Source organism: Acanthopagrus latus, chromosome 4, assembly GCF_904848185.1.
Source record: "Acanthopagrus latus isolate v.2019 chromosome 4, fAcaLat1.1, whole genome shotgun sequence".
Lineage (NCBI taxonomy): Eukaryota > Metazoa > Chordata > Actinopteri > Spariformes > Sparidae > Acanthopagrus > Acanthopagrus latus.
The window spans coordinates 6,174,362-6,192,692 of record NC_051042.1 but is presented as its reverse complement, the minus strand read 5'-3'; the positions used below and the strand labels follow the sequence as shown (position 1 = coordinate 6,192,692).

General features: G+C 39.6%; 1 protein-coding gene across 5 annotated transcripts; it reads right to left on the bottom strand.

Annotated features, from left to right (window-relative positions):
* Positions 1 to 1,431: 1,431 nt before the first annotated feature.
* On the bottom strand, positions 1,432 to 17,411 carry bbs4 (Bardet-Biedl syndrome 4). Of its 5 annotated transcripts, XR_005074805.1 has the most exons (18): positions 17,309 to 17,368; positions 15,516 to 15,558; positions 12,913 to 12,992; positions 10,454 to 10,517; positions 10,102 to 10,213; positions 9,786 to 9,858; positions 8,582 to 8,635; positions 8,367 to 8,494; positions 7,558 to 7,612; positions 7,340 to 7,408; positions 7,004 to 7,156; positions 5,643 to 5,814; positions 4,943 to 5,012; positions 4,711 to 4,855; positions 4,420 to 4,624; positions 2,162 to 2,298; positions 1,777 to 1,862; positions 1,432 to 1,681 (listed from the first exon to the last, which is right to left on the bottom strand). XR_005074805.1 is itself a non-coding variant. In XM_037096446.1 (17 exons), exons 1-17 carry the CDS (start codon positions 17,366 to 17,368, stop codon positions 1,854 to 1,856), a joined length of 1,629 nt encoding a protein of 542 aa, XP_036952341.1. In that variant the 3' UTR covers positions 1,432 to 1,853. The 5 variants fall into 5 exon arrangements, 3 of the variants coding, with proteins under 3 accessions (XP_036952341.1, XP_036952340.1, XP_036952343.1); XR_005074804.1 differs by having other exon boundaries at positions 1,777 to 2,298; XM_037096446.1 differs by having other exon boundaries at positions 1,432 to 1,862.
* Positions 17,412 to 18,331: the final 920 nt, after the last annotated feature.

The following is an 18,331-nucleotide window of genomic DNA, read 5'->3' as shown; positions in this document are numbered from 1 at the left end:
ATTTTGGGTAATGTAGATGGCAGGTTTTGAAAAGCAGTCCACTTGTCACACTTGTTGTCCACCTTTTCCTTCCACTCATTTGTCTTCTTTTTTAGAACCTGGGGGTTACATTACCCACAATGCAATATAGCCACCGAGTGACATCACTAGAGGCAATTTGTCAGAATACACGCAACTTCCTCTGGAGCCACAGAAGGTTTCATACTCCTACTCAGAGTACTGAGAGTACTCTGCAACACCTAAAACACACTTAAATGTGTAAAAATGGTGGAGTTACCCTTTAATTTTTTAAGAAAATCTTCAATGCTCTTCATGTTGAACATGTACATCTAATCAGATTTTTAAAGTGGTTCTTTATTGACCCCACTGCAGGTTCTACTCCACTGGACTTCTGTGTATATTTATAGACTTTGATGTCACAACGTTTGACACTGTCTCAAAATTAAAGCAGTCTTATAATGACTATTATTTAAAATAGTTAATAAAGCTTCTGCAAGTTCTGTTATCTCAGGATCTCAAACGAAATGCCGGAAATAAAAATGATAATTGTATTTTTGTTTTCTGTAAAGAAACAGGCTTTTTTGAGAATTTGAATGCAATGCAAACATTTAAAATTAAAACATTCTCTCTGATTCTGTTGTTGTACTCCAGACTTCTCCTTAAATTCTCTCCTGATTCAGAGTTAATGATCTCAGCAGCGAACAGGGAGAGGATCCGAGGCTCTACTGCTGATTCTAACAGGTAAACACTCAAACACTTTTTTAAATGCAGACAGAGTTTTGACGTCTCTGAGCACAATTTCATCTTTCTTTGTTTTTTAAGAAGTTCGTTAGTCTCTGAACTACTAAACAAACAATGATGGTTTCATTTATAAATGCCACCAAATATCAAACATTACCTGCTCCTGTGTGTCTAAACTTTGTCAGGGGGGTTGTTCTTCATACATATTTTTGGTTAATATGTACAAATTGCCTCATCCATATTGTAATTCATACATATAAATAATTCAGTTTGTATGTGACCTTCACTAGATAATTTATGAGGTCCTATCCTAAACCACAACAGTCTGTTTCTTGATCACACGTTTTTCCTCCTCACAGCTGTTTGTGGTCCGTGTTCACGTTCACTGTGACTAACAGAAGAAGTTGGTGAGTGGCTCAGTTAAGTCTGCATATAAGAGAACCACACAGACAATATCAGGACTTCATTATAACACATTTTAGAAACATTTAAGCTTTCAGTTAGTATGTTGACAGTTTCAATATAAGTATGATGTATGATAGGATGTAAATGTATTAATGTGTCTGTTGGACGGCCTCTAACAGCTCTTAAACACTGCTGTCCCCTGTTGGTGAACTGAACGACCTCAACATGAGGAAACACAATGAAACAACAGACACACAGTGGACTTCTTCAAGGAGGCAAGACAAGTCATTTTCTTTACATTCTCTCTTTTAATATTAAATACATTACTCTCTATAAACATAACATTTAACCACATATAAAAGCATATATCACTATGTACACGCAACCTTCATTAAGAGCCCTATCATACAAACAAGCAACATCCTGTCACTATTCAAAAACTACTCTTTCTGTATTTTAGCAGTGATTGTCGCAGCAGGTCCTTCACATTTATTGAGCTGGAGGGACTCCCAACAGCAAAGGATTGACACCTTCACTAGAAATGTCAAAACAAGGAAAATTCATCATTTAACCTTATTGCTAAGCTCCTCCAAATATCAACACTTGCAACTGCACAAATGCCAATATTACCATTTTGTGGACCAGAGATTCTTAAACTGGAACAGCCATTGGAACTGGTTTTGGCATTTCCACCGAACCTGACACATCTACACAGACTGACAAGAAACACTTGATTATCTCAGAATTTTGGTTTAAAAGTGAGAAGCGTTGAACTGACATTCAATATTTCTGAAATGAACGACATGAAGAAAGTGCCCTTATTGAGTGTAAAGTGAACCGTGTCGCACATGAGACGTCTGTGTGTCAGTTATCCAAAGCAGAAGCTGATGACTCGAGGCTTTGTGTCCAAGCTCTACAAGCTAGAAAACCTAAAATTGCTTTTTGATTTAGCTCCTTAACATGAGTGTGATCTTATAACAAAGTTTGTGGCCGCTGTACTAATTCATGCCTCCACCTTGGATCTACTCTTGGAGCTTCTGGGTTTGACTGGCTCTACAGGTCCCGGGGAGCCTGGAGGATCTGTGGGCGGGCTGGGAGCTTTATCCACATCAGGTTCTGGTTCAAGGGGCATGGAGGGACCTTTGGAAACTCCTGAAAAAGACCAGAGCAGAACAATTGGTCTTTTAGTTCCCAATGATCTACACAAGTGTAATAGTGCAAATAACCTATATTATTTCACCTGTCTGTCTCCTGGATGTTGGTGTTGGAGAGAGGGGCTGACCTGGGCGTGCACATTGACGTTTAACGCAGGTTTAGCTCACAGTTTCTACCATTTTTTTGTTCTCTGAAGAATTTAATAAAACCCTTCTAATAGAAAAACTTGAAGTGGACATTGATGAACGGCGCGTAATAGAAAGGTTAGTCCTCCCAGTTTCAGCCTCACAGTAGCTCTAGGAAGCAAGAAGGCAGTATAGTTCTACAGTTTATGTTTGAATCTTCAGTCTGTACTTTCGTGTATGTATTTATTGTTGCATTTGTGTTCCTACTTTTGTCTTTTACATATTTGTTGTTGAGTTTTATGTATTTTAAAAGCACATCTAGGACAGGTATTGCAAATTAGATTGGGCTATCAATATTGGGGTCTGTGACATCATTAATGCTGTATACCTGTCACTATACAGAAAAAAAATAATAAAATAAAAAAACGTAACATCTGGCGGCACAGAACTTCATTCAGATACAGTTAATCTGCATTTCCATCTGGTAAATACTTGCTCCTTCTGCCTACACTCCAATTAAAGCCTGCACAACAGATGAATTAAAGTGTGACTTTCCTGTTCTAATGTGATCTCAAGATGGCAAGTGCAAAATCACAGGTCAGAGCTCTCCTTTGATCTACTTTAAAACCATGCAGACGTGTAAAGATGGATCCCAATAGAGGCCAATAGAAATACTGATGTATTGTGTTGGAAATGGAGGACTCATTAGCTCATCAGCTGTGACGTCCCACAGACAGCCGCTTCAGATTGGCCTGTTTAAATGTTGTAATGTCATCACATTAAAAAGCTGATGAAGCATTAAGGGGTCAGGGGTGGTCTTGAGGTTAGAGAAAAGAGCTTGTGACTGGATTGTTTGAAGGTTCAATTTCCCCCATTATCAACTTTAGCAACAACATTTCACCCAATGGTTGAGAAGTTCTCGTTTGGACACATGGGTGAGATGTACAGATTACAGATGCCTGTACAAACAGAACGTATCCTTTGCATTTGTCCTCTTTCATTTGAACAAATTACATTCTTAATAGCTAAACTTTAGCCAATGTTTTCTAAACCCACATTGAACTCTGACTGTTTCTGGGTTAGTTTCAGGGGTTAGCTGTTTTCCATATACAGTGTCTGAATTTTAATAACCACCAAGACACAGAAGGTCCCCGGCTGTCATAGATGAGTCCTGACCTCCAGCAAAATCTATTCACAGACTAGCTGTTACAGCAGAGCAATAAAGATACTGACACCAGCAAATACACGCCTCCACTTTAAATAGCCCATAAATGTAGTGGTTACTTGATGCCATACTGCTTAACATTAACTAGTTGCATTTACAGGCTATATTTTTGTATATTCATAACAAGGTGGTCGTTAAGTGAAAGACAGAAGACGGCTTGAGTTGTGTCATCGTGTAAAATGTTTGTCACTGAACATGGGTCCATTGTTCGAGTGTTATTTGTCAACTGCTAAACAAAAGTGGTAGAAGCCACGGCCCACAGGCTCGTATGCATGACAGCACTCCTGTCCACTTATTTTAGTGCGCTGTAAGCTGCATCAATCATTTCAGAGCAGCCTTGAATTTATTAGCTTACCTGTGTGTCCTTTTTACACACCATGACTTTCATTTGTTGCCAAGAATAAGTACTAGATAGAGGTTAGCGTCTTTTTTCACATATTTCATTTCTGCTACTTCAGAAAAGAGGCTATGGATACACAAGGAAGAGGTTTTCAAAGATCCTGTTTCAAATGAAAACTCTGGCTCTGGGTTTAATGACAAGAGGTGGAGACTGTGAAATTTGTCATCACCTGCACTGAGAGTCTGACAAAATACTTTATGTGCTCTCCTCACTTTGAGCCTGTGCTCAGAACAAAAAGTGAGATATTCAGCTTTACTATGTCGCATCAGGACACGACTGAGAGCTGGACCTTATTTCAGCGTCACCACCAGAACCAGAAGCTTCACCAAGGTGACAGAATTTCTACAACTCATGCTGGTAGTTTGTACCTGTTGGTAGCTGGATGTTCTTGTTGTAGCTGGCAGCAGAAGACATGGCCTGGCCCAGAGCCTGGTTGGTACCAAGGGGAGCCCCAGGAGTTTTGGTTGCTGCTGCAGAGTTTGGTTTTGATTTGGAGTCCTTGCCTGGTTTTGTCCACACCAGAGTCTCTGTCACCTGCAAGGCAGCTCCCATCTTCTGGGCCATGTCCATCAGCTGGTATTGACAATTGGGCAAAGACATGTAAATAATGGCTTCAACAACTGACACTAAAACATCAACATAAACAGGATCCTACATACCTCAGAGTCAAATTCAAAGTTGCTACTGCTGTCTCGAAGTACATTGACTTTCCTCTCCATCTCCTGATACTGATCCAGAGCTCCTTTCTTCTCGCCATGATTATAGAGGAAGATAGCAAAGTTCAGGTTGACGAGAGGGTTGGATCTGGAGGGGAAACAAGAAAAAGTGATTAAACTACAGACTCAAATTCAGAAGTTATAGTTTTAGATAAAAGGTGTCAGACAGACTCACTCGTCCATCGTCACAGCTTGTTCATATGCTCTTGTGGCATTCTCCACATCCTCCAAGTTGGTCAGAGCCACTGTTAAGACAGAGCATAGAGGTGTAAACTTAGAGACAGGACTAGGAGCTGCGGAGGCGGGTAGTCGATGTCTGAAGCACTGCTCCTTCGGAGACTGTAAACTCCCAGTGCAGCCGGTCTCACCCTGGCTGCTGCACCGTGTGCCCGCGGGTAGCGCTCTCCTCCGGGGAGAGAGGGGGGTTCAGTGTCAACGTTTTACCCCCTCGCATCTATTCCGGAGGGCTGAGGGACCAGGGTTATGTCTGCTTATATCAGACAAAAATGTACCATGCAGTCCCAGAAACAATGGCACTTTCTCAGCTTAACTATGGTTGGACTATTTTATATCTAAACGCATCATGTGCCTTTGTTTACATGTCAATTCTAACTAGAACTTCCTAGAGGAAAGATTTATAATTTAAGATTACTTTTTTAAAATAAAAAATTATCAACAGGAACTCTAATGAATTATTTATTTATTACTACTTATTACTGAATCGATATCGAAGCGTTAAGTAAATATTGAATCGAATTGATATTGAAACGAATTGTGACCTAAAGAATCGAAATCGAATCGAATCGTGAGGTTCTTAACAACACCCAGCCCTAATTCACATTTATCATGTTCAGTTTGTTGTAAGTGGCATGTACCTGCGAGCAACATGTAGAGATCCCCCATACGTGGGTTCAGGTTGATGGCTGCACTGAGGAAGTGGAAAGCTGAGGCATACTGCTGCATAGTCAGGTGGACCAGCCCCAGGTTGTACAACACTTTCCAGTCAAAAGGAGACAAGTAGTGAGCTCGCTTCAGACAGCTGATGGCCTGGTGGAGAAATAAAGTTGGGAGAGAGAATTCAACAGTTGACAGGACTGTTAGGTGAGTATTTTGATAATATTTGATCCCCTGAAGGACCTGAGAAACAATACATTCTGTAAATGGTAGATTTATAATTCACAGTCCTGGCAAAGTTATTAAGTCAGTTTTTGACAACCTGGGAATGATATTCAACAATCAACTATCTGTCTCCTTAATTGAATACAAAGAAAAGAAGAAAGTACAGACAGAAGGCAGGACCTCTACAGAAACAGACACCGCCACAAACTTCTAGCAGGTAAGAAGCTATGAAAATGGGTTTGTGGGTGTTGTGATACCCGCTCCAGTCTGTGCTTTCACTCTAGTCCAGTAATCAACAGGTGGCAGTAGAGCAGCAAGAAACAAAGTCATGTGCCAACAAGGGCAGTGAAGAAGACTGTGAGCTACATGTTTTTTTTAGTCCTGAAGGAGTCACACTACTGGTTTTTCGTAAGTAATGCTGAATGTAATCAGAAACTTTGTTTATTTACAAGAAAACTCCACAGAGCCCTTTAATGTAAACATGTACTGAAAGTAAAAGTGCTCGTCCAATGCCCTGTTGCAGATCAATGTGTGAGAGTTACTTCACTGTTTTAGCTGATGAAGTCAGAGATAGTTTTTTTGAATAAGTTATATTCAGTTAGTGTTGTCCAATTGTTTCCAATCACAGAGTCTGGCCTCCCAAAGGATAACAAGATAAATCTGAGCAGTCGTTAGATGATCAATGAGAGAGGAAAGAAATAAAACACATTTCTGCAACACAAATCTGTATTCATCATATAGACTTTTCTTTTATCTGTCATTTTTTCTCTTTGGAGCTCAACTGGCTATTTAAATGAACACTGAGAATATTAGAAGAGAAATGTCTCTTTGGTGGAGCTGCTTACAACTCATAGACAAGCTCCAACTAGACACGGCTTTATATAGGAATATTTAACAAGCTCATCAGATGTTTGAAACATAAAACTTACTCTCAAAAGTAAAGTATCATAAAATGAAAATAATCCAGTCAAGTAACTTAAAAATGTCACAGTAACTGTACAAGTTATTTTCCACCACTGCTGGTGTTTAAGAAACTTATACCAAATGTCTCATTGAAAGGAATGAGTAAAAAATGAAATACTCCTCCTTCACTGACAAAGTGAAGCATATTACTCACAGCTACATATTTCTTTTTTCCAAAGAAGCACATGCCAATATTGTTCCAGAGAGGAGGGCTCTCAGGCACAGCACATGCTGCCACTCGGTACTTGTTCATGGCCACATCAAAGTCCCCATGAGTCTGCATCATGCTGCCTGCTGCCAGTATGGCCTGGAAATAAAAACAATGATTAGAGAGATATTAGAGGAGGATATACCCTTTGAACTTGCACATGATGACAGACCTCCTGACAGAATGACCTTTGATTTTGATTGAATGGCTTTAAAAGAAGTTCAACTCATTGTCTTTGGGTTGCTTAGTAGCAAACTAAGTTTATACCAGAGTGTAACATACCTTATAATTGTTGGGGTCAAAAGTGAGGGCATTTCCAAGGTGCTCAAAAGCTTTTTGGTATTTCCCCAGCTGGCAAAAACACAAACACAGAAAATTATATCTCATCTCCTTTCCATTTTTTAGTTTCTGACACCTACAGTAAATGCCAGTCTTATCTTGTAGTGTTCGTTGTTGTGTACACATAATTTCACTGGAAGGTTATAAAAAGAACTAGCTACCTGTAAAAACAGCAGGCCAAGAGTAGTGAGGAGTTCAGTATTCTCTGGAGAGAAGCTGGAAGGAGAATTAGACACGCTGAATGAAAAATGCCACTTTATCTATGCCTGTAATTACACTTAGTGCCGGCACTTATTCTCCAGCAAACATAGTTTATATTCAGGGAATCTGCTGATTATTCAATCAGGATTTGATTCAGCACAAATGTGGAGTATTAATTATAACCTGTGGGGGGAAGGAAAAAAGGGAGGAAGAGGCAGATCTACATTAAAATAAGATTCACAGTGGTATATCTCATTAAAGGCATCATCAGCATTGGGGCACTTGATTAATTCATTTAACCCCAACAGGAGGTAGCTACAATGAGCTCTATTATAGACACTGATGTCATTTCCTTATTTACATCACAGCCTAGTGTTTAAATATTCAACATGTGAATAGAAGTGGAAATGAAGAGAATTTATACTGAACTGAAAAGGCCCCTGGGTTGAAAGTGTCAAAGCTGAAGCTTTTTGTGAGATTGAAGGAGAAGCACTTTTTGAGAAGAGCTACAAACGCTGGAAATCATCAGACACAATCATCAAATAACCAAACTCCTCTGAAACAGCATGTTTTATACAAATCTCATCTGGTGTTTTGAAAGAGTGTCATCATGAAGAAAGCTGTCATGTTGAGGCTGTGTAATCATTAACAGATTTGGGTTTATTTTATTTATATCATTTGGGTTTGATGAAAAACTAAAAATCCACAAATTACTTTTTAGATGTCTTCTCTGTGTCTTTAAACATTGTTCACATTTTAATTCACTTACTCCACTGCTCTCTTGTACACATCGATGGCCCTGTCAGTGTCTCCAGCCAGCAAATGAACCTTCCCGAGCATCATGAACGTCTTGTCGTGCTTATTTATCTGGAGAGCTATGTTTAGGTGCTCTTCAGCCTGTCAGGCACAGAAAATCTGAATTGTCAAATCAAATCACAGCAGAAGTGACTATAATTTGCAGACAAGTGTTGGTAAAATACTCACATTTTTGAAGTCTTTGATGAAGAAATAGCACAACCCCAGATTATGATTGATCTCCTGGGGTGAAGAAATGTCAAATTAAACATGGGGCTTTGGTGCATGCTTAATTGAACAGGGCTGGATAAAGACTGAGCCGCATTTTACTCTCAAATATAAAAGCAGCTCTGTGGAATACAGATTCTATAGTATTTCTGACAGAAGTTTGAGATGGGACAGTCTGAATTTAAAAACACGCTTGTGTGAGTGATTAATGGTCCTGCCTTGCTCGTGTAATACAATTTTTATAGGCTTCAGAGTAAAACAGCCCTGGATCCGTTTTTAAGTTCGACCATGAAGTTCTCTTTGTAAAAAAAAAATGATGCTTGAGTATAAAAAAGGGCTTCAGTACTGGTGTTCCCCATATGAAATATGGAGAGGTGTTCTTGGAAGAACATCACCCTGTGTTTAAACTGAAAGATGAGAAACATGAACACTTTCCCTTACTAACTTTAATGCTGCCATCCGTTGCAGGTCGGAAGTCGGTATTTCTGAGTCAATGTTCCAGACTTCTGATCTAAATGCGTCTTGGTTTGTTTGCTCAGGAAAACATGGACAGCCTCAAAAAAATGGATGTTTGCATGGCGAGTCTGTGAACTTCACAAGAAACTCCAGCGGCCTGTGTAAGCCGGGCACTTACACAGGAGGAGTAGGCTCCTACTGCCTGATCGCAAACACTCTATCAAGCATAAATCAATGGAATGGAATAAATAAATGGAAATTAAAATGCCAACTACAACGTTACAGCATGTTTCATAACACCAACACTACATTAGGTAGAGAGTGAAGAAACTTTTATTTCCTTCCCCTTCATTTTATTTTAACTTACTTATCATGTACATTTACATATATTGTGATGTTGGTATTGTTTCTCTCTGTTGATTTTGTTCAGATGATATCCTTTTATTGCTTTTTCTTGAAAAAGGGAATAAGTAATGCAAAGGTAAAGGATAATCGTTCACTACGCGCGCTGACACGCTGCTGTGATGTCATCTGAGTTTATTGTCTGTGAAGTCGGGCTTGGTGGATCTTGCCTAAGTTTCGTATTTGGATGATTGTTTCATTGAACTTTTCTGTGGTGGAGGTAATTTTTTTTCCAAGCTGCAAGTTCAGTGCGATGCAGCATGAGACAAAGTAGAAACGCAGTATGTGATTGTTTCTTTTCTCTTACCCAGTCTTTCTCGTTGAGCCTTGCAGCTTCATGATAGAATTCAATTGCTGCTTTGTGCTTTCCCAGGAGAAATCTACGGAAAGAACAAACAACAATAATCCACGTGAGAAATTAACCAGTATTAATCACTACATGCTAAATAGATTCTTACACCAGTAAAAATACTCAGTGGGGATGGATGCATTTTATTACAGTATCAAAAAAGGTTCTGGTCATAGCTGACCTGCCGTTTGACTGTATATTTCTCTCTAATGTCTGTCTTGTTAGTAAAGGAAGAAGGATTGTTGCACCCTGGGCTCCAGGGCAGTAGACTCACAGTGATCTGGCCACTTGCTTGAGATTGTCAGTGCTGCTGGGATTAAGGATGGCACAGCTCTGGAACAGCTCCAGTGACTGTTGGATCTTGCCTTCAAGACGCAAGATTAGTGCTGTGGCAAGAAAATTAAAACACAAGAAGAGAGAGCGCTTCATCTACATGAGGAAGTAAAAAAAAAACCATTAAAAATCAAAGGCACAGCATGGGGTCCAAAAAGCAGATTTGGAGGGAGCTAAATGATGTATTGCGGAGCTTGAGCGTCGACTACCACAGAGTGCTCATTTGATGTAGATATTAATATCATACATTTTACAGGTGTGGGAGGGATGAGTAGCTATAAAACTCAGCTCACCTTGAACATATATGGCATATTCACACATTCCATTAGTCTCCTGCAGCTGTTCTTTGATGATCGCCTACATGGACACAGAAGGAAAGAGAATTTCTAAAACTGAAGTGGGTGTTATTCTCTACATGAGTGAATTAAAATACTGCTGAAAGTAATGGCTGCTATTGCAGTCCTGCTGAATACTACCTCCAGTGTGATTCAATCAACTTGATTTTAACAACATGAAGCTCTACCTAAGACTACAGAGATATATAAGTGTATTGCATCCTGTTCTGTACATCTGCACACAACAGCCTGCCGCCTGTATTTTTGTGCCATTGCAAAGACCAGCAGAGGCAGAACTCGAAAAGTTTGGTATATTCCTGACCTTGAAATTTGCATTGGCTGTACGATATTTTGGTGCTGAATTCAGAGCACAGGGGGCACAGTTGGCTGGAGAGGTTCAAACAGATGGGAGTTCATTCGAATGAGGCAACAAAGAGCAAGTATTGGTATTCTGGTAAAAATGTGGCTTCAACTTGAAAAGAAACATCAGAACCACATCTGTGTCTGACAAACCATCAATCTGATCTGTTTTTGTCAACAAGAGCAAACTGAATATTTGAAGCAAAAGAACACAACTAACAGAATACTGCTTAAAATGTAAATAATGTGTTTTCTGTAAATATCCTTCAGTTTGTAGATGCTTTTAAATCTGCATCAACAAATTGTTTAATGTGGCTGAAGAGGGAACGCCAGTAACTCAACTGAATTATGTGTGGCTATGCTGAGGGTTTTTTTTTATTATTATTCAAAGCTTCTGACGAAGTTTGAATGAAGCTTTGAATGTCTGCCACCTTTTATCAGTTCTTACCTCAAATAAAACAAACAAATAAATAAATAAATCCTGAAACATCCTTTTGAATAAAACTATTCATGATTAAATGGAGTGCCCCATGCCAAGCCAATGCAGATAGATAATGTGATTTTTTATTATTATTTTTTTTTACTTTAGTGTTAGAGCCAAAATAAATTTTCCATTCTGATGGTTATATAAATGTAATCTAAGGTGCTGTTACATTGCTGCTAAACTGGCTCATTAAACATAATTAAGCAAAAAACAAAAAAACATAATTTGAAAGTTGATGTATAAATCAGAAGTGAAGTATGGGCGTAGTAAGTGAAGTTCCAGAACTCTGAACTATTTGGTACAGCCATAATGTATCTATAAATGAATTGGCCTGACTCTTACTGGATATGATGTACACATGAAGCCGCTTCAGTTAATTAAACCTCTACAGCAGGGGTCACCGACACAGTGCCCTTGGGCACCAGGTAGCCCCCAAGGACCACATGAGTAGCCCTCAGGTCTGTTCTAAAACTGAAAATTGAATATTGATATTATCTGTTTCCCACCTTGTTAAGTCATTGTTGATAATTATTGTGAGAAATCATTAACGTGATCAGTGTCTTCACATAGATGAGTATCATTAATCATTAATAATCATATATAACTAAAGGCAAACTGAGCAAAGTTGTTATTTCAGAAGAATGTATCAAACTGGTAGCCCTTCGTATGACTCAGTACCCATGAAGTAGCTCTCAGTTTTAAAAAGGTTGGTGACCCCTGCTCTACAGCCATGCGAAGGTAGCAGGGCGGATACGTTGACAGCACAGTGCCAGTGACAGCATACACCTCCATACACATGAGACTATATGACTCTAACTTGGTATTCTGCCCGAGAAACACTGAGTTTCTGGGTCTCATTAGTCCTGTGAGCATGTCTTTATCAGAGTAACGTTTGAAAAAGATAAATCAGCAGTTCATGTTTTATTCTTGAAATGTATTACAAGGCAAACACTTCTGTGTCACATTTTAAGATATGATGTAACCGTCTGCAACGTGAAATAGAAACAGTAGCAATGAAACTGAGATTGATGTGATCATTCATTATTTCTATCATCATTGTATTTATTGTCTGTTAAAAAAAGAACACACCATCTGCCTCTGGCTGCAGATTTGTGTTGCTGTGTTCACATTGTATCACTCTGCTCTATCCAGACAGCAATATGATCTCATGAAGCTGATTCTTTATTTGTCGAGCTGGTTGTCATCATGAGTGACTGTGGTTGGCTCTGCTGTTTTAGAACAAATGAAACCAGAGATTTTACTGTCTTGTATTTATCCATCCCAACATCCTGTGATCTGTTTATCTCATGAGATCCTTTAAGAGAAAGTGTTTAGGAATATTCCAGTAATATATCTTAAAAGTACAGTCATCTGTTCAAAGATTTTACTAAGTACTGGTTTCATGTGGGAATCCACAGGTCAATACAGTGTATAGGTCATAATGAATACATTGTAAGACATGAGCCTGTACATGTCAGGTATTCATCATCTTCATTATGTTTAAAAGGTCAATCAGACCAACACTGAACACAGATTAAACCACAGGGAGAATGGTGGAATGAAGGTACTTTACCTTACAGGTATCATAGTCTTTGCGGATGTAGTGCTGGTGGATTAGCCAGTTTCTCCTCTCCACAATGGGAAGCTCTGGAGCTGAGAGGAAGAATTAAAGAAAGGTGGAGAAGGAGACAAAAATGTAAAGATTCTGTGACGCTATAAAGCTTATTACCCTCGACTGTTCAGATGATGCCTTAGCTGAATGATTAATCCTGAAGGTGCCCTCCTTTTGCAGTCATAAGTACGCCTCTGATCTGACAGTTACACACAGATGAAACATGCAGACCTACATCCACAGGCTAAATTTAAGTCATTTTTACCGAGCACACTGTAAATCCTAGCTTGTAAGCAAGTGTTTACTTACAAACTGACGGCTCAGGCTATCATGAATTATGTCTATTTGGACTATTTTTAATTCATACAGTCTTTATTTTAATTTGCTGGCTGAATAAATAATCCTCCCTCTGCAGTCTCTAATTGGAGTCTTTGATCTGACAGTTTACATAGATGTTAACACTTCAACCAAAAGCCACGGCTAAACTGTAATCAATTCATCCGCCACGCTGTAAATGTCACCTTGTAAGCAAGTTTAACATTAGATACAGTGTTTCTTCTTCCTGTCACTCTTTTAACGTCTCGGCAGGGTGAGATATTCTCCCGGTTGCCAGGGCAACAGTGTCTCACGCAAGCCAGGTGCTTGTGACAGAACAGAGAGGGTATAGAGACAAGCTGGAGGTATAAGCAGCACAATACAAAGCCAGCTTTAGAAAGGGTTAGGTAACCTCAAGAACTCCACCATAATGCTCCAAGTCTCCTTCCCAGTGGAGTACAACATTTCATTTCACAAGGAAGCAAACGTAATTCCAATCCGAGCGAGTTTGATTCTGGTAATCCTGTTATCTTGCACCTACTACCTTCCTCTGAGGCTAAAAATAGGATTCACGGCAATGTAAAATGAAGTACCAGGCTATGAGTCTGCCACTGACATTGGGGGGTTGTATTAACGAACTGCCTATAAAAAAAAAAAACAGTGTGAATTACACTAAAGCTCCCTTCTGTTTTTATCTGCCAGCGCTTCAAGCCGAGCTCTGTTGATTTGCTGCTAGAACTGGAGCCTCATCCAACTACTTCAGAGAAATCCTCTCCATCGCTGAGTGTGAAACTGCACAGGCTTCACACATTTGCCCCGTCAAGATTCAGAATGGCCCTATTTGTAGAGCCCTAATCCGCTTTCTTCCTGCTGAGACAGCAATAATATTCTTGTCTCTGGGTTTCAGCTGTGGCCCTGTGGTGCTCCACTCTCCACACAAACAAAGCAGGGCACATTTGGTGAGGAAAGATGGGGATACATGTCTGACATGTATTCTTAAAACTACTGTATAAAAGAATAGTAGAAAGGAGCAAGAAAGAAGAGCACAGCATGACGCCTCCTAAATATAGTCCTGTGAAAAACTTCATCCCAAACATGGAGGATTTTTCATTGTTACAGCTGATCTTTCTAACGCTAAGACAGATTTACCATCCATGTGCTTCAACCATCTGTTAAAAGGGGATAAGAGCGAAGGAGAGGCATGCTGAGATCAAAAGACACATGGGGAGAGTGTAATAGGAAATATGATGAAAATTATTTTGGAAGTTTTACCAAAAGAAACTTCAAAAAACCCTTGGTCTAGTCAAAACATTTAGTTTCATATTCAGCAACCGGCACTTTTTCTCCCCGAGATATGACAAAAATGAGCATCAGTGTCTTGAAAAAAGACTAAATAAGGCCGACTGCTATTGAAACTTGATTCTATAAAATTGAGACATGCTGGAAACAGGGGAAATTACCTTATGGCGCTGGCAGCTGGTTTAAAAGAAATTGATTTGAAGTCTTTCTTGTAGACATGCTCGTATTTTTGCAAACCCTCTTGAGTGTTGCCCACTAAAAAGGTAATATCCGCACTGCACAGAGTGAGATAGAACAACACCATGCACATCACAGAATTAATTTTGCATGAGCATTACATTTTATGATGGTAATAGCTGATGGAGACAAGTAAAGATTTATGGCTTTTTATTAGTTTTTTTCCAAATTTGGAGATTTATTTATTATTTATTATATTTATGTGACCATGCACCAAATTTTATCATCAAATCACAGCTTGTATTCTAGTGTATTCTAAGTGAGAACTAAATTATATCACTGATTATATTTTGTATCACCGTGTACAAGGCCAGATGAAGTCTGTTCTTAACTGTTCTCAGAGGATTTGCATTTTTAGTTACACAGATAGTAATTATAAAGCTTGTAAAACAAAACAAAAGGTTAATCCCTGAGCGACAACATTAATTGGCTGATGGGACATCAATTTTGCTGACAAAATATTCTCAATAATCAAACACATTTTCCACACAGAAAATGATCTGGACCAGGCAGTACATTGTACATATTCCTTCAAGGGACGGTAGAGAGAAGGGCAAGGGTGACCTCTGCAGGACGATTAGTTCAAAACCCACTAAAGTATCCTTAAGATTTAGTGAAAAACAAAATGCCAGAAATGAACCACAAAACAGCAGTTATGTTGTTCAACAATCATTTTAGAAGATGACATGCAAGTGTCAACTGTAACATGGTACCTTTAGGTGCTCGACGTTTCTTGGCTTCAGTCACAACTGGGAGCTGAAATATATGAAATAAAACATGGACAAATGAATAAATACCAGTGTCGATCCGTACATGACACAGCAATACATGCATCATCAGCGCTTCCCATGAGCTGAGGTATGTATGATGGCCACACCAAAACAGATTTACCCCACCCATAAATACTTTATGTGTTGTATCTTCATGATGAAAGGCTGTGTGGAAATGCGGGTGAAAGTTCAGATTCTCTGCTCCAACGGTGTGGTCATGCTCCATTTTACAGAACAGAAAAAAAACTTTCTCAATTACAAGTTGTTGTACAGAATGTCTTGTTCAGGGACTGCAAAGACAGGAGTTTAAAACTCACTGTGAGGCAACAGATTTAACTGCATATGGTCATTGTATATGGCAAAACAAATAATAAACTAAACTGCTCTGCACCAACTTACTCTACATGTTCATTCAGAGGGTTAAAGTCCTAAAAGGTACAATATCAGCAGCTGTCTGGTGGTATTAAAATGAAAAGCCCAAAGAATTGCTCCGTAATCTGTTTAAATAATTCTAGAAACCCCCCTGGGGTAGATGCTTTAATATTTTCATAAAATGTATAAACATCATTCATTCTTGAACCATGGTCATCACTGTTGTCTCAATTAAGGGTAGACTGATTATCAGTCCTGGATGATTATTGGGTTGATATTCAGCATTTTTTCTGACATCAGTAAAAATGTGCTACCTTAGCTCTGATGCAGCATCCTCTCACACAATATCCCACCCACAACAAAGTAACTAGTAACTCAGAGTATCAACTAAATGTAGTGGAGAGGAAGTGTAAAGAATCAGAACTTGGAAATAATCAAGTAAAGTACCTGTACCCATTACTGATTGTTCATCAATCAAGTAAGACTGCAAAAACCCTTGAGGCATTTGGGCTTTTAATCGAGAGATCCTAACTTTAATGCAACTCTGCAATGTAATTACTGAATGATTAAAACAAAGCTATCCCACAGACAATATACTCTTTTACTGCTTGTTCCCACTGTAAAGTCTACAGAGATGGAACATTAATGGTTGAATCTTACATTTCTTGTTGTCTGTTTGTCTTGATCAGTTATTGCACCCACACAAACACCACTCACTTCACTTGACTAAGCAGTGAGCTATGAGGCAGCTACCTTATGCGCAGGTGGATGAACGCATGCGCAGTGCCTGTGTTTTGCTTAGCATCATATTCCCCATATTTCATTCACTTGTGGATCGCTTGGAGTGCAGCCGCTGACAAGATATTGTAGTGACACTCGGTATATTTGACCACATCCAGAACGCCGGATGTCACAGCAATGACGGCTGGTGTTCGTGGTAAAGCCCGCCTCCGTTATTGTCGAGCGGACAGTTAAATAACTCGATCTGATCCAGCTCCGTTACGTTACAGTAACTTAACAGGCGTGTGCTAATAATGATGGTCAGCAGAGAATAATTGGAAAGACACATTTCTGTTGTTGGCACCTTCCTGTGTGTGCTGCCGTTAGCTCTTAGGTTTGAGCTTCAGCGTGTGAGATTAGTGACAGAGCGCAGCCAAGTTGCCGCTAGCTTTGGTTAATCAACTTAGCTCCGACTTAGACCTGGTTAGCCGACCAGCTAACTAACACTCACAAGGCGTTAAACGACACCAATACTCACAACTAACGTAACGTTCGCTCAATAAGTGTCACACTGCCACTTCTACTGACGAACTGTATCTGTGTGCACTCCACATAACGATAACTAGCTTTGGTTCTGCACTCACCGCCGTGGCTTGCTCCTCGTCCGCCATCTTGGGATGATCAACACTAGAAGCTGTTGTCATGGAGACGTCAGTGGAATGCGGAGGTGCAGCTGCCGGTTGGATTCTGAGTGTAGCTCAGTGTGTATACACTACGAGTCAAAAGTTTGGACGCACATTCTCATTTGATAGTTTTTCTTTATTTTCACATTTGTGGAATTTCTCGTCTTCTTAATGGGGTTGGGACCATCAGTTGTGTTGTGCAGAAGTCAGGTTGGTACACAGCTGACTGCCCTATTTGACAACTGTCATATTATGGCAAAAACCAATCAGCTAAGAGAAGAGAAACGACAGTCCATCATATCATTGCTTTAAGAAATGAAGGTCTATCAGTCAGTCCGGAAAATTGCAAAAACTTTGAATGTGTCTCCAAGTGCAGTCGCAAAAACCAGCAAGCCCTACGATGAAACTGGTTCACATGAGGACCGCCCCAGAAAAGGAAGACCAAGAGTCACCTCTGCTGCTGAGGATAAATTCACCAGAGTCACCAGACTCAGAAATCAAAAGTTAACAACTCCTCAGATTAAAGCCCAGATGAATGCCACACAGAGACACATCTCTACATAAACTGTTCAGAAGAGACAGCGTGAATCAGGCCTTTTTATGGTCAAATAGCTGCTAAAAATCACTACTAAGGAAAAGTAAGAAGCAGAAGAGATTTGTTTGGACCAAGAAACACAAGGAATGGACATTAGACCTGTGGAAATCTATGCTTTGAGTCTGATGAATTTCTTTCAGATCTTTGGTTCTTTGGTTTCACCTGTTGTGTGTGTGTGTGTGTGTGTGTGTGCGTGCGTGCGTGCGTGCGTGCGTGCGTGCGTGTGTGTGTGTGTGTGTGTGTGTGTGAATGTTTGAATCAATGCAATGAGCTTTATGTGACTTCATACTGATGATGAGATTCTGGACTGATTATGTCTTGTAACTCTAATGAAAACTTTAATTTACAATCACTGCTTTACAGCATTGCGGTCTTAGAACACAGTTGGC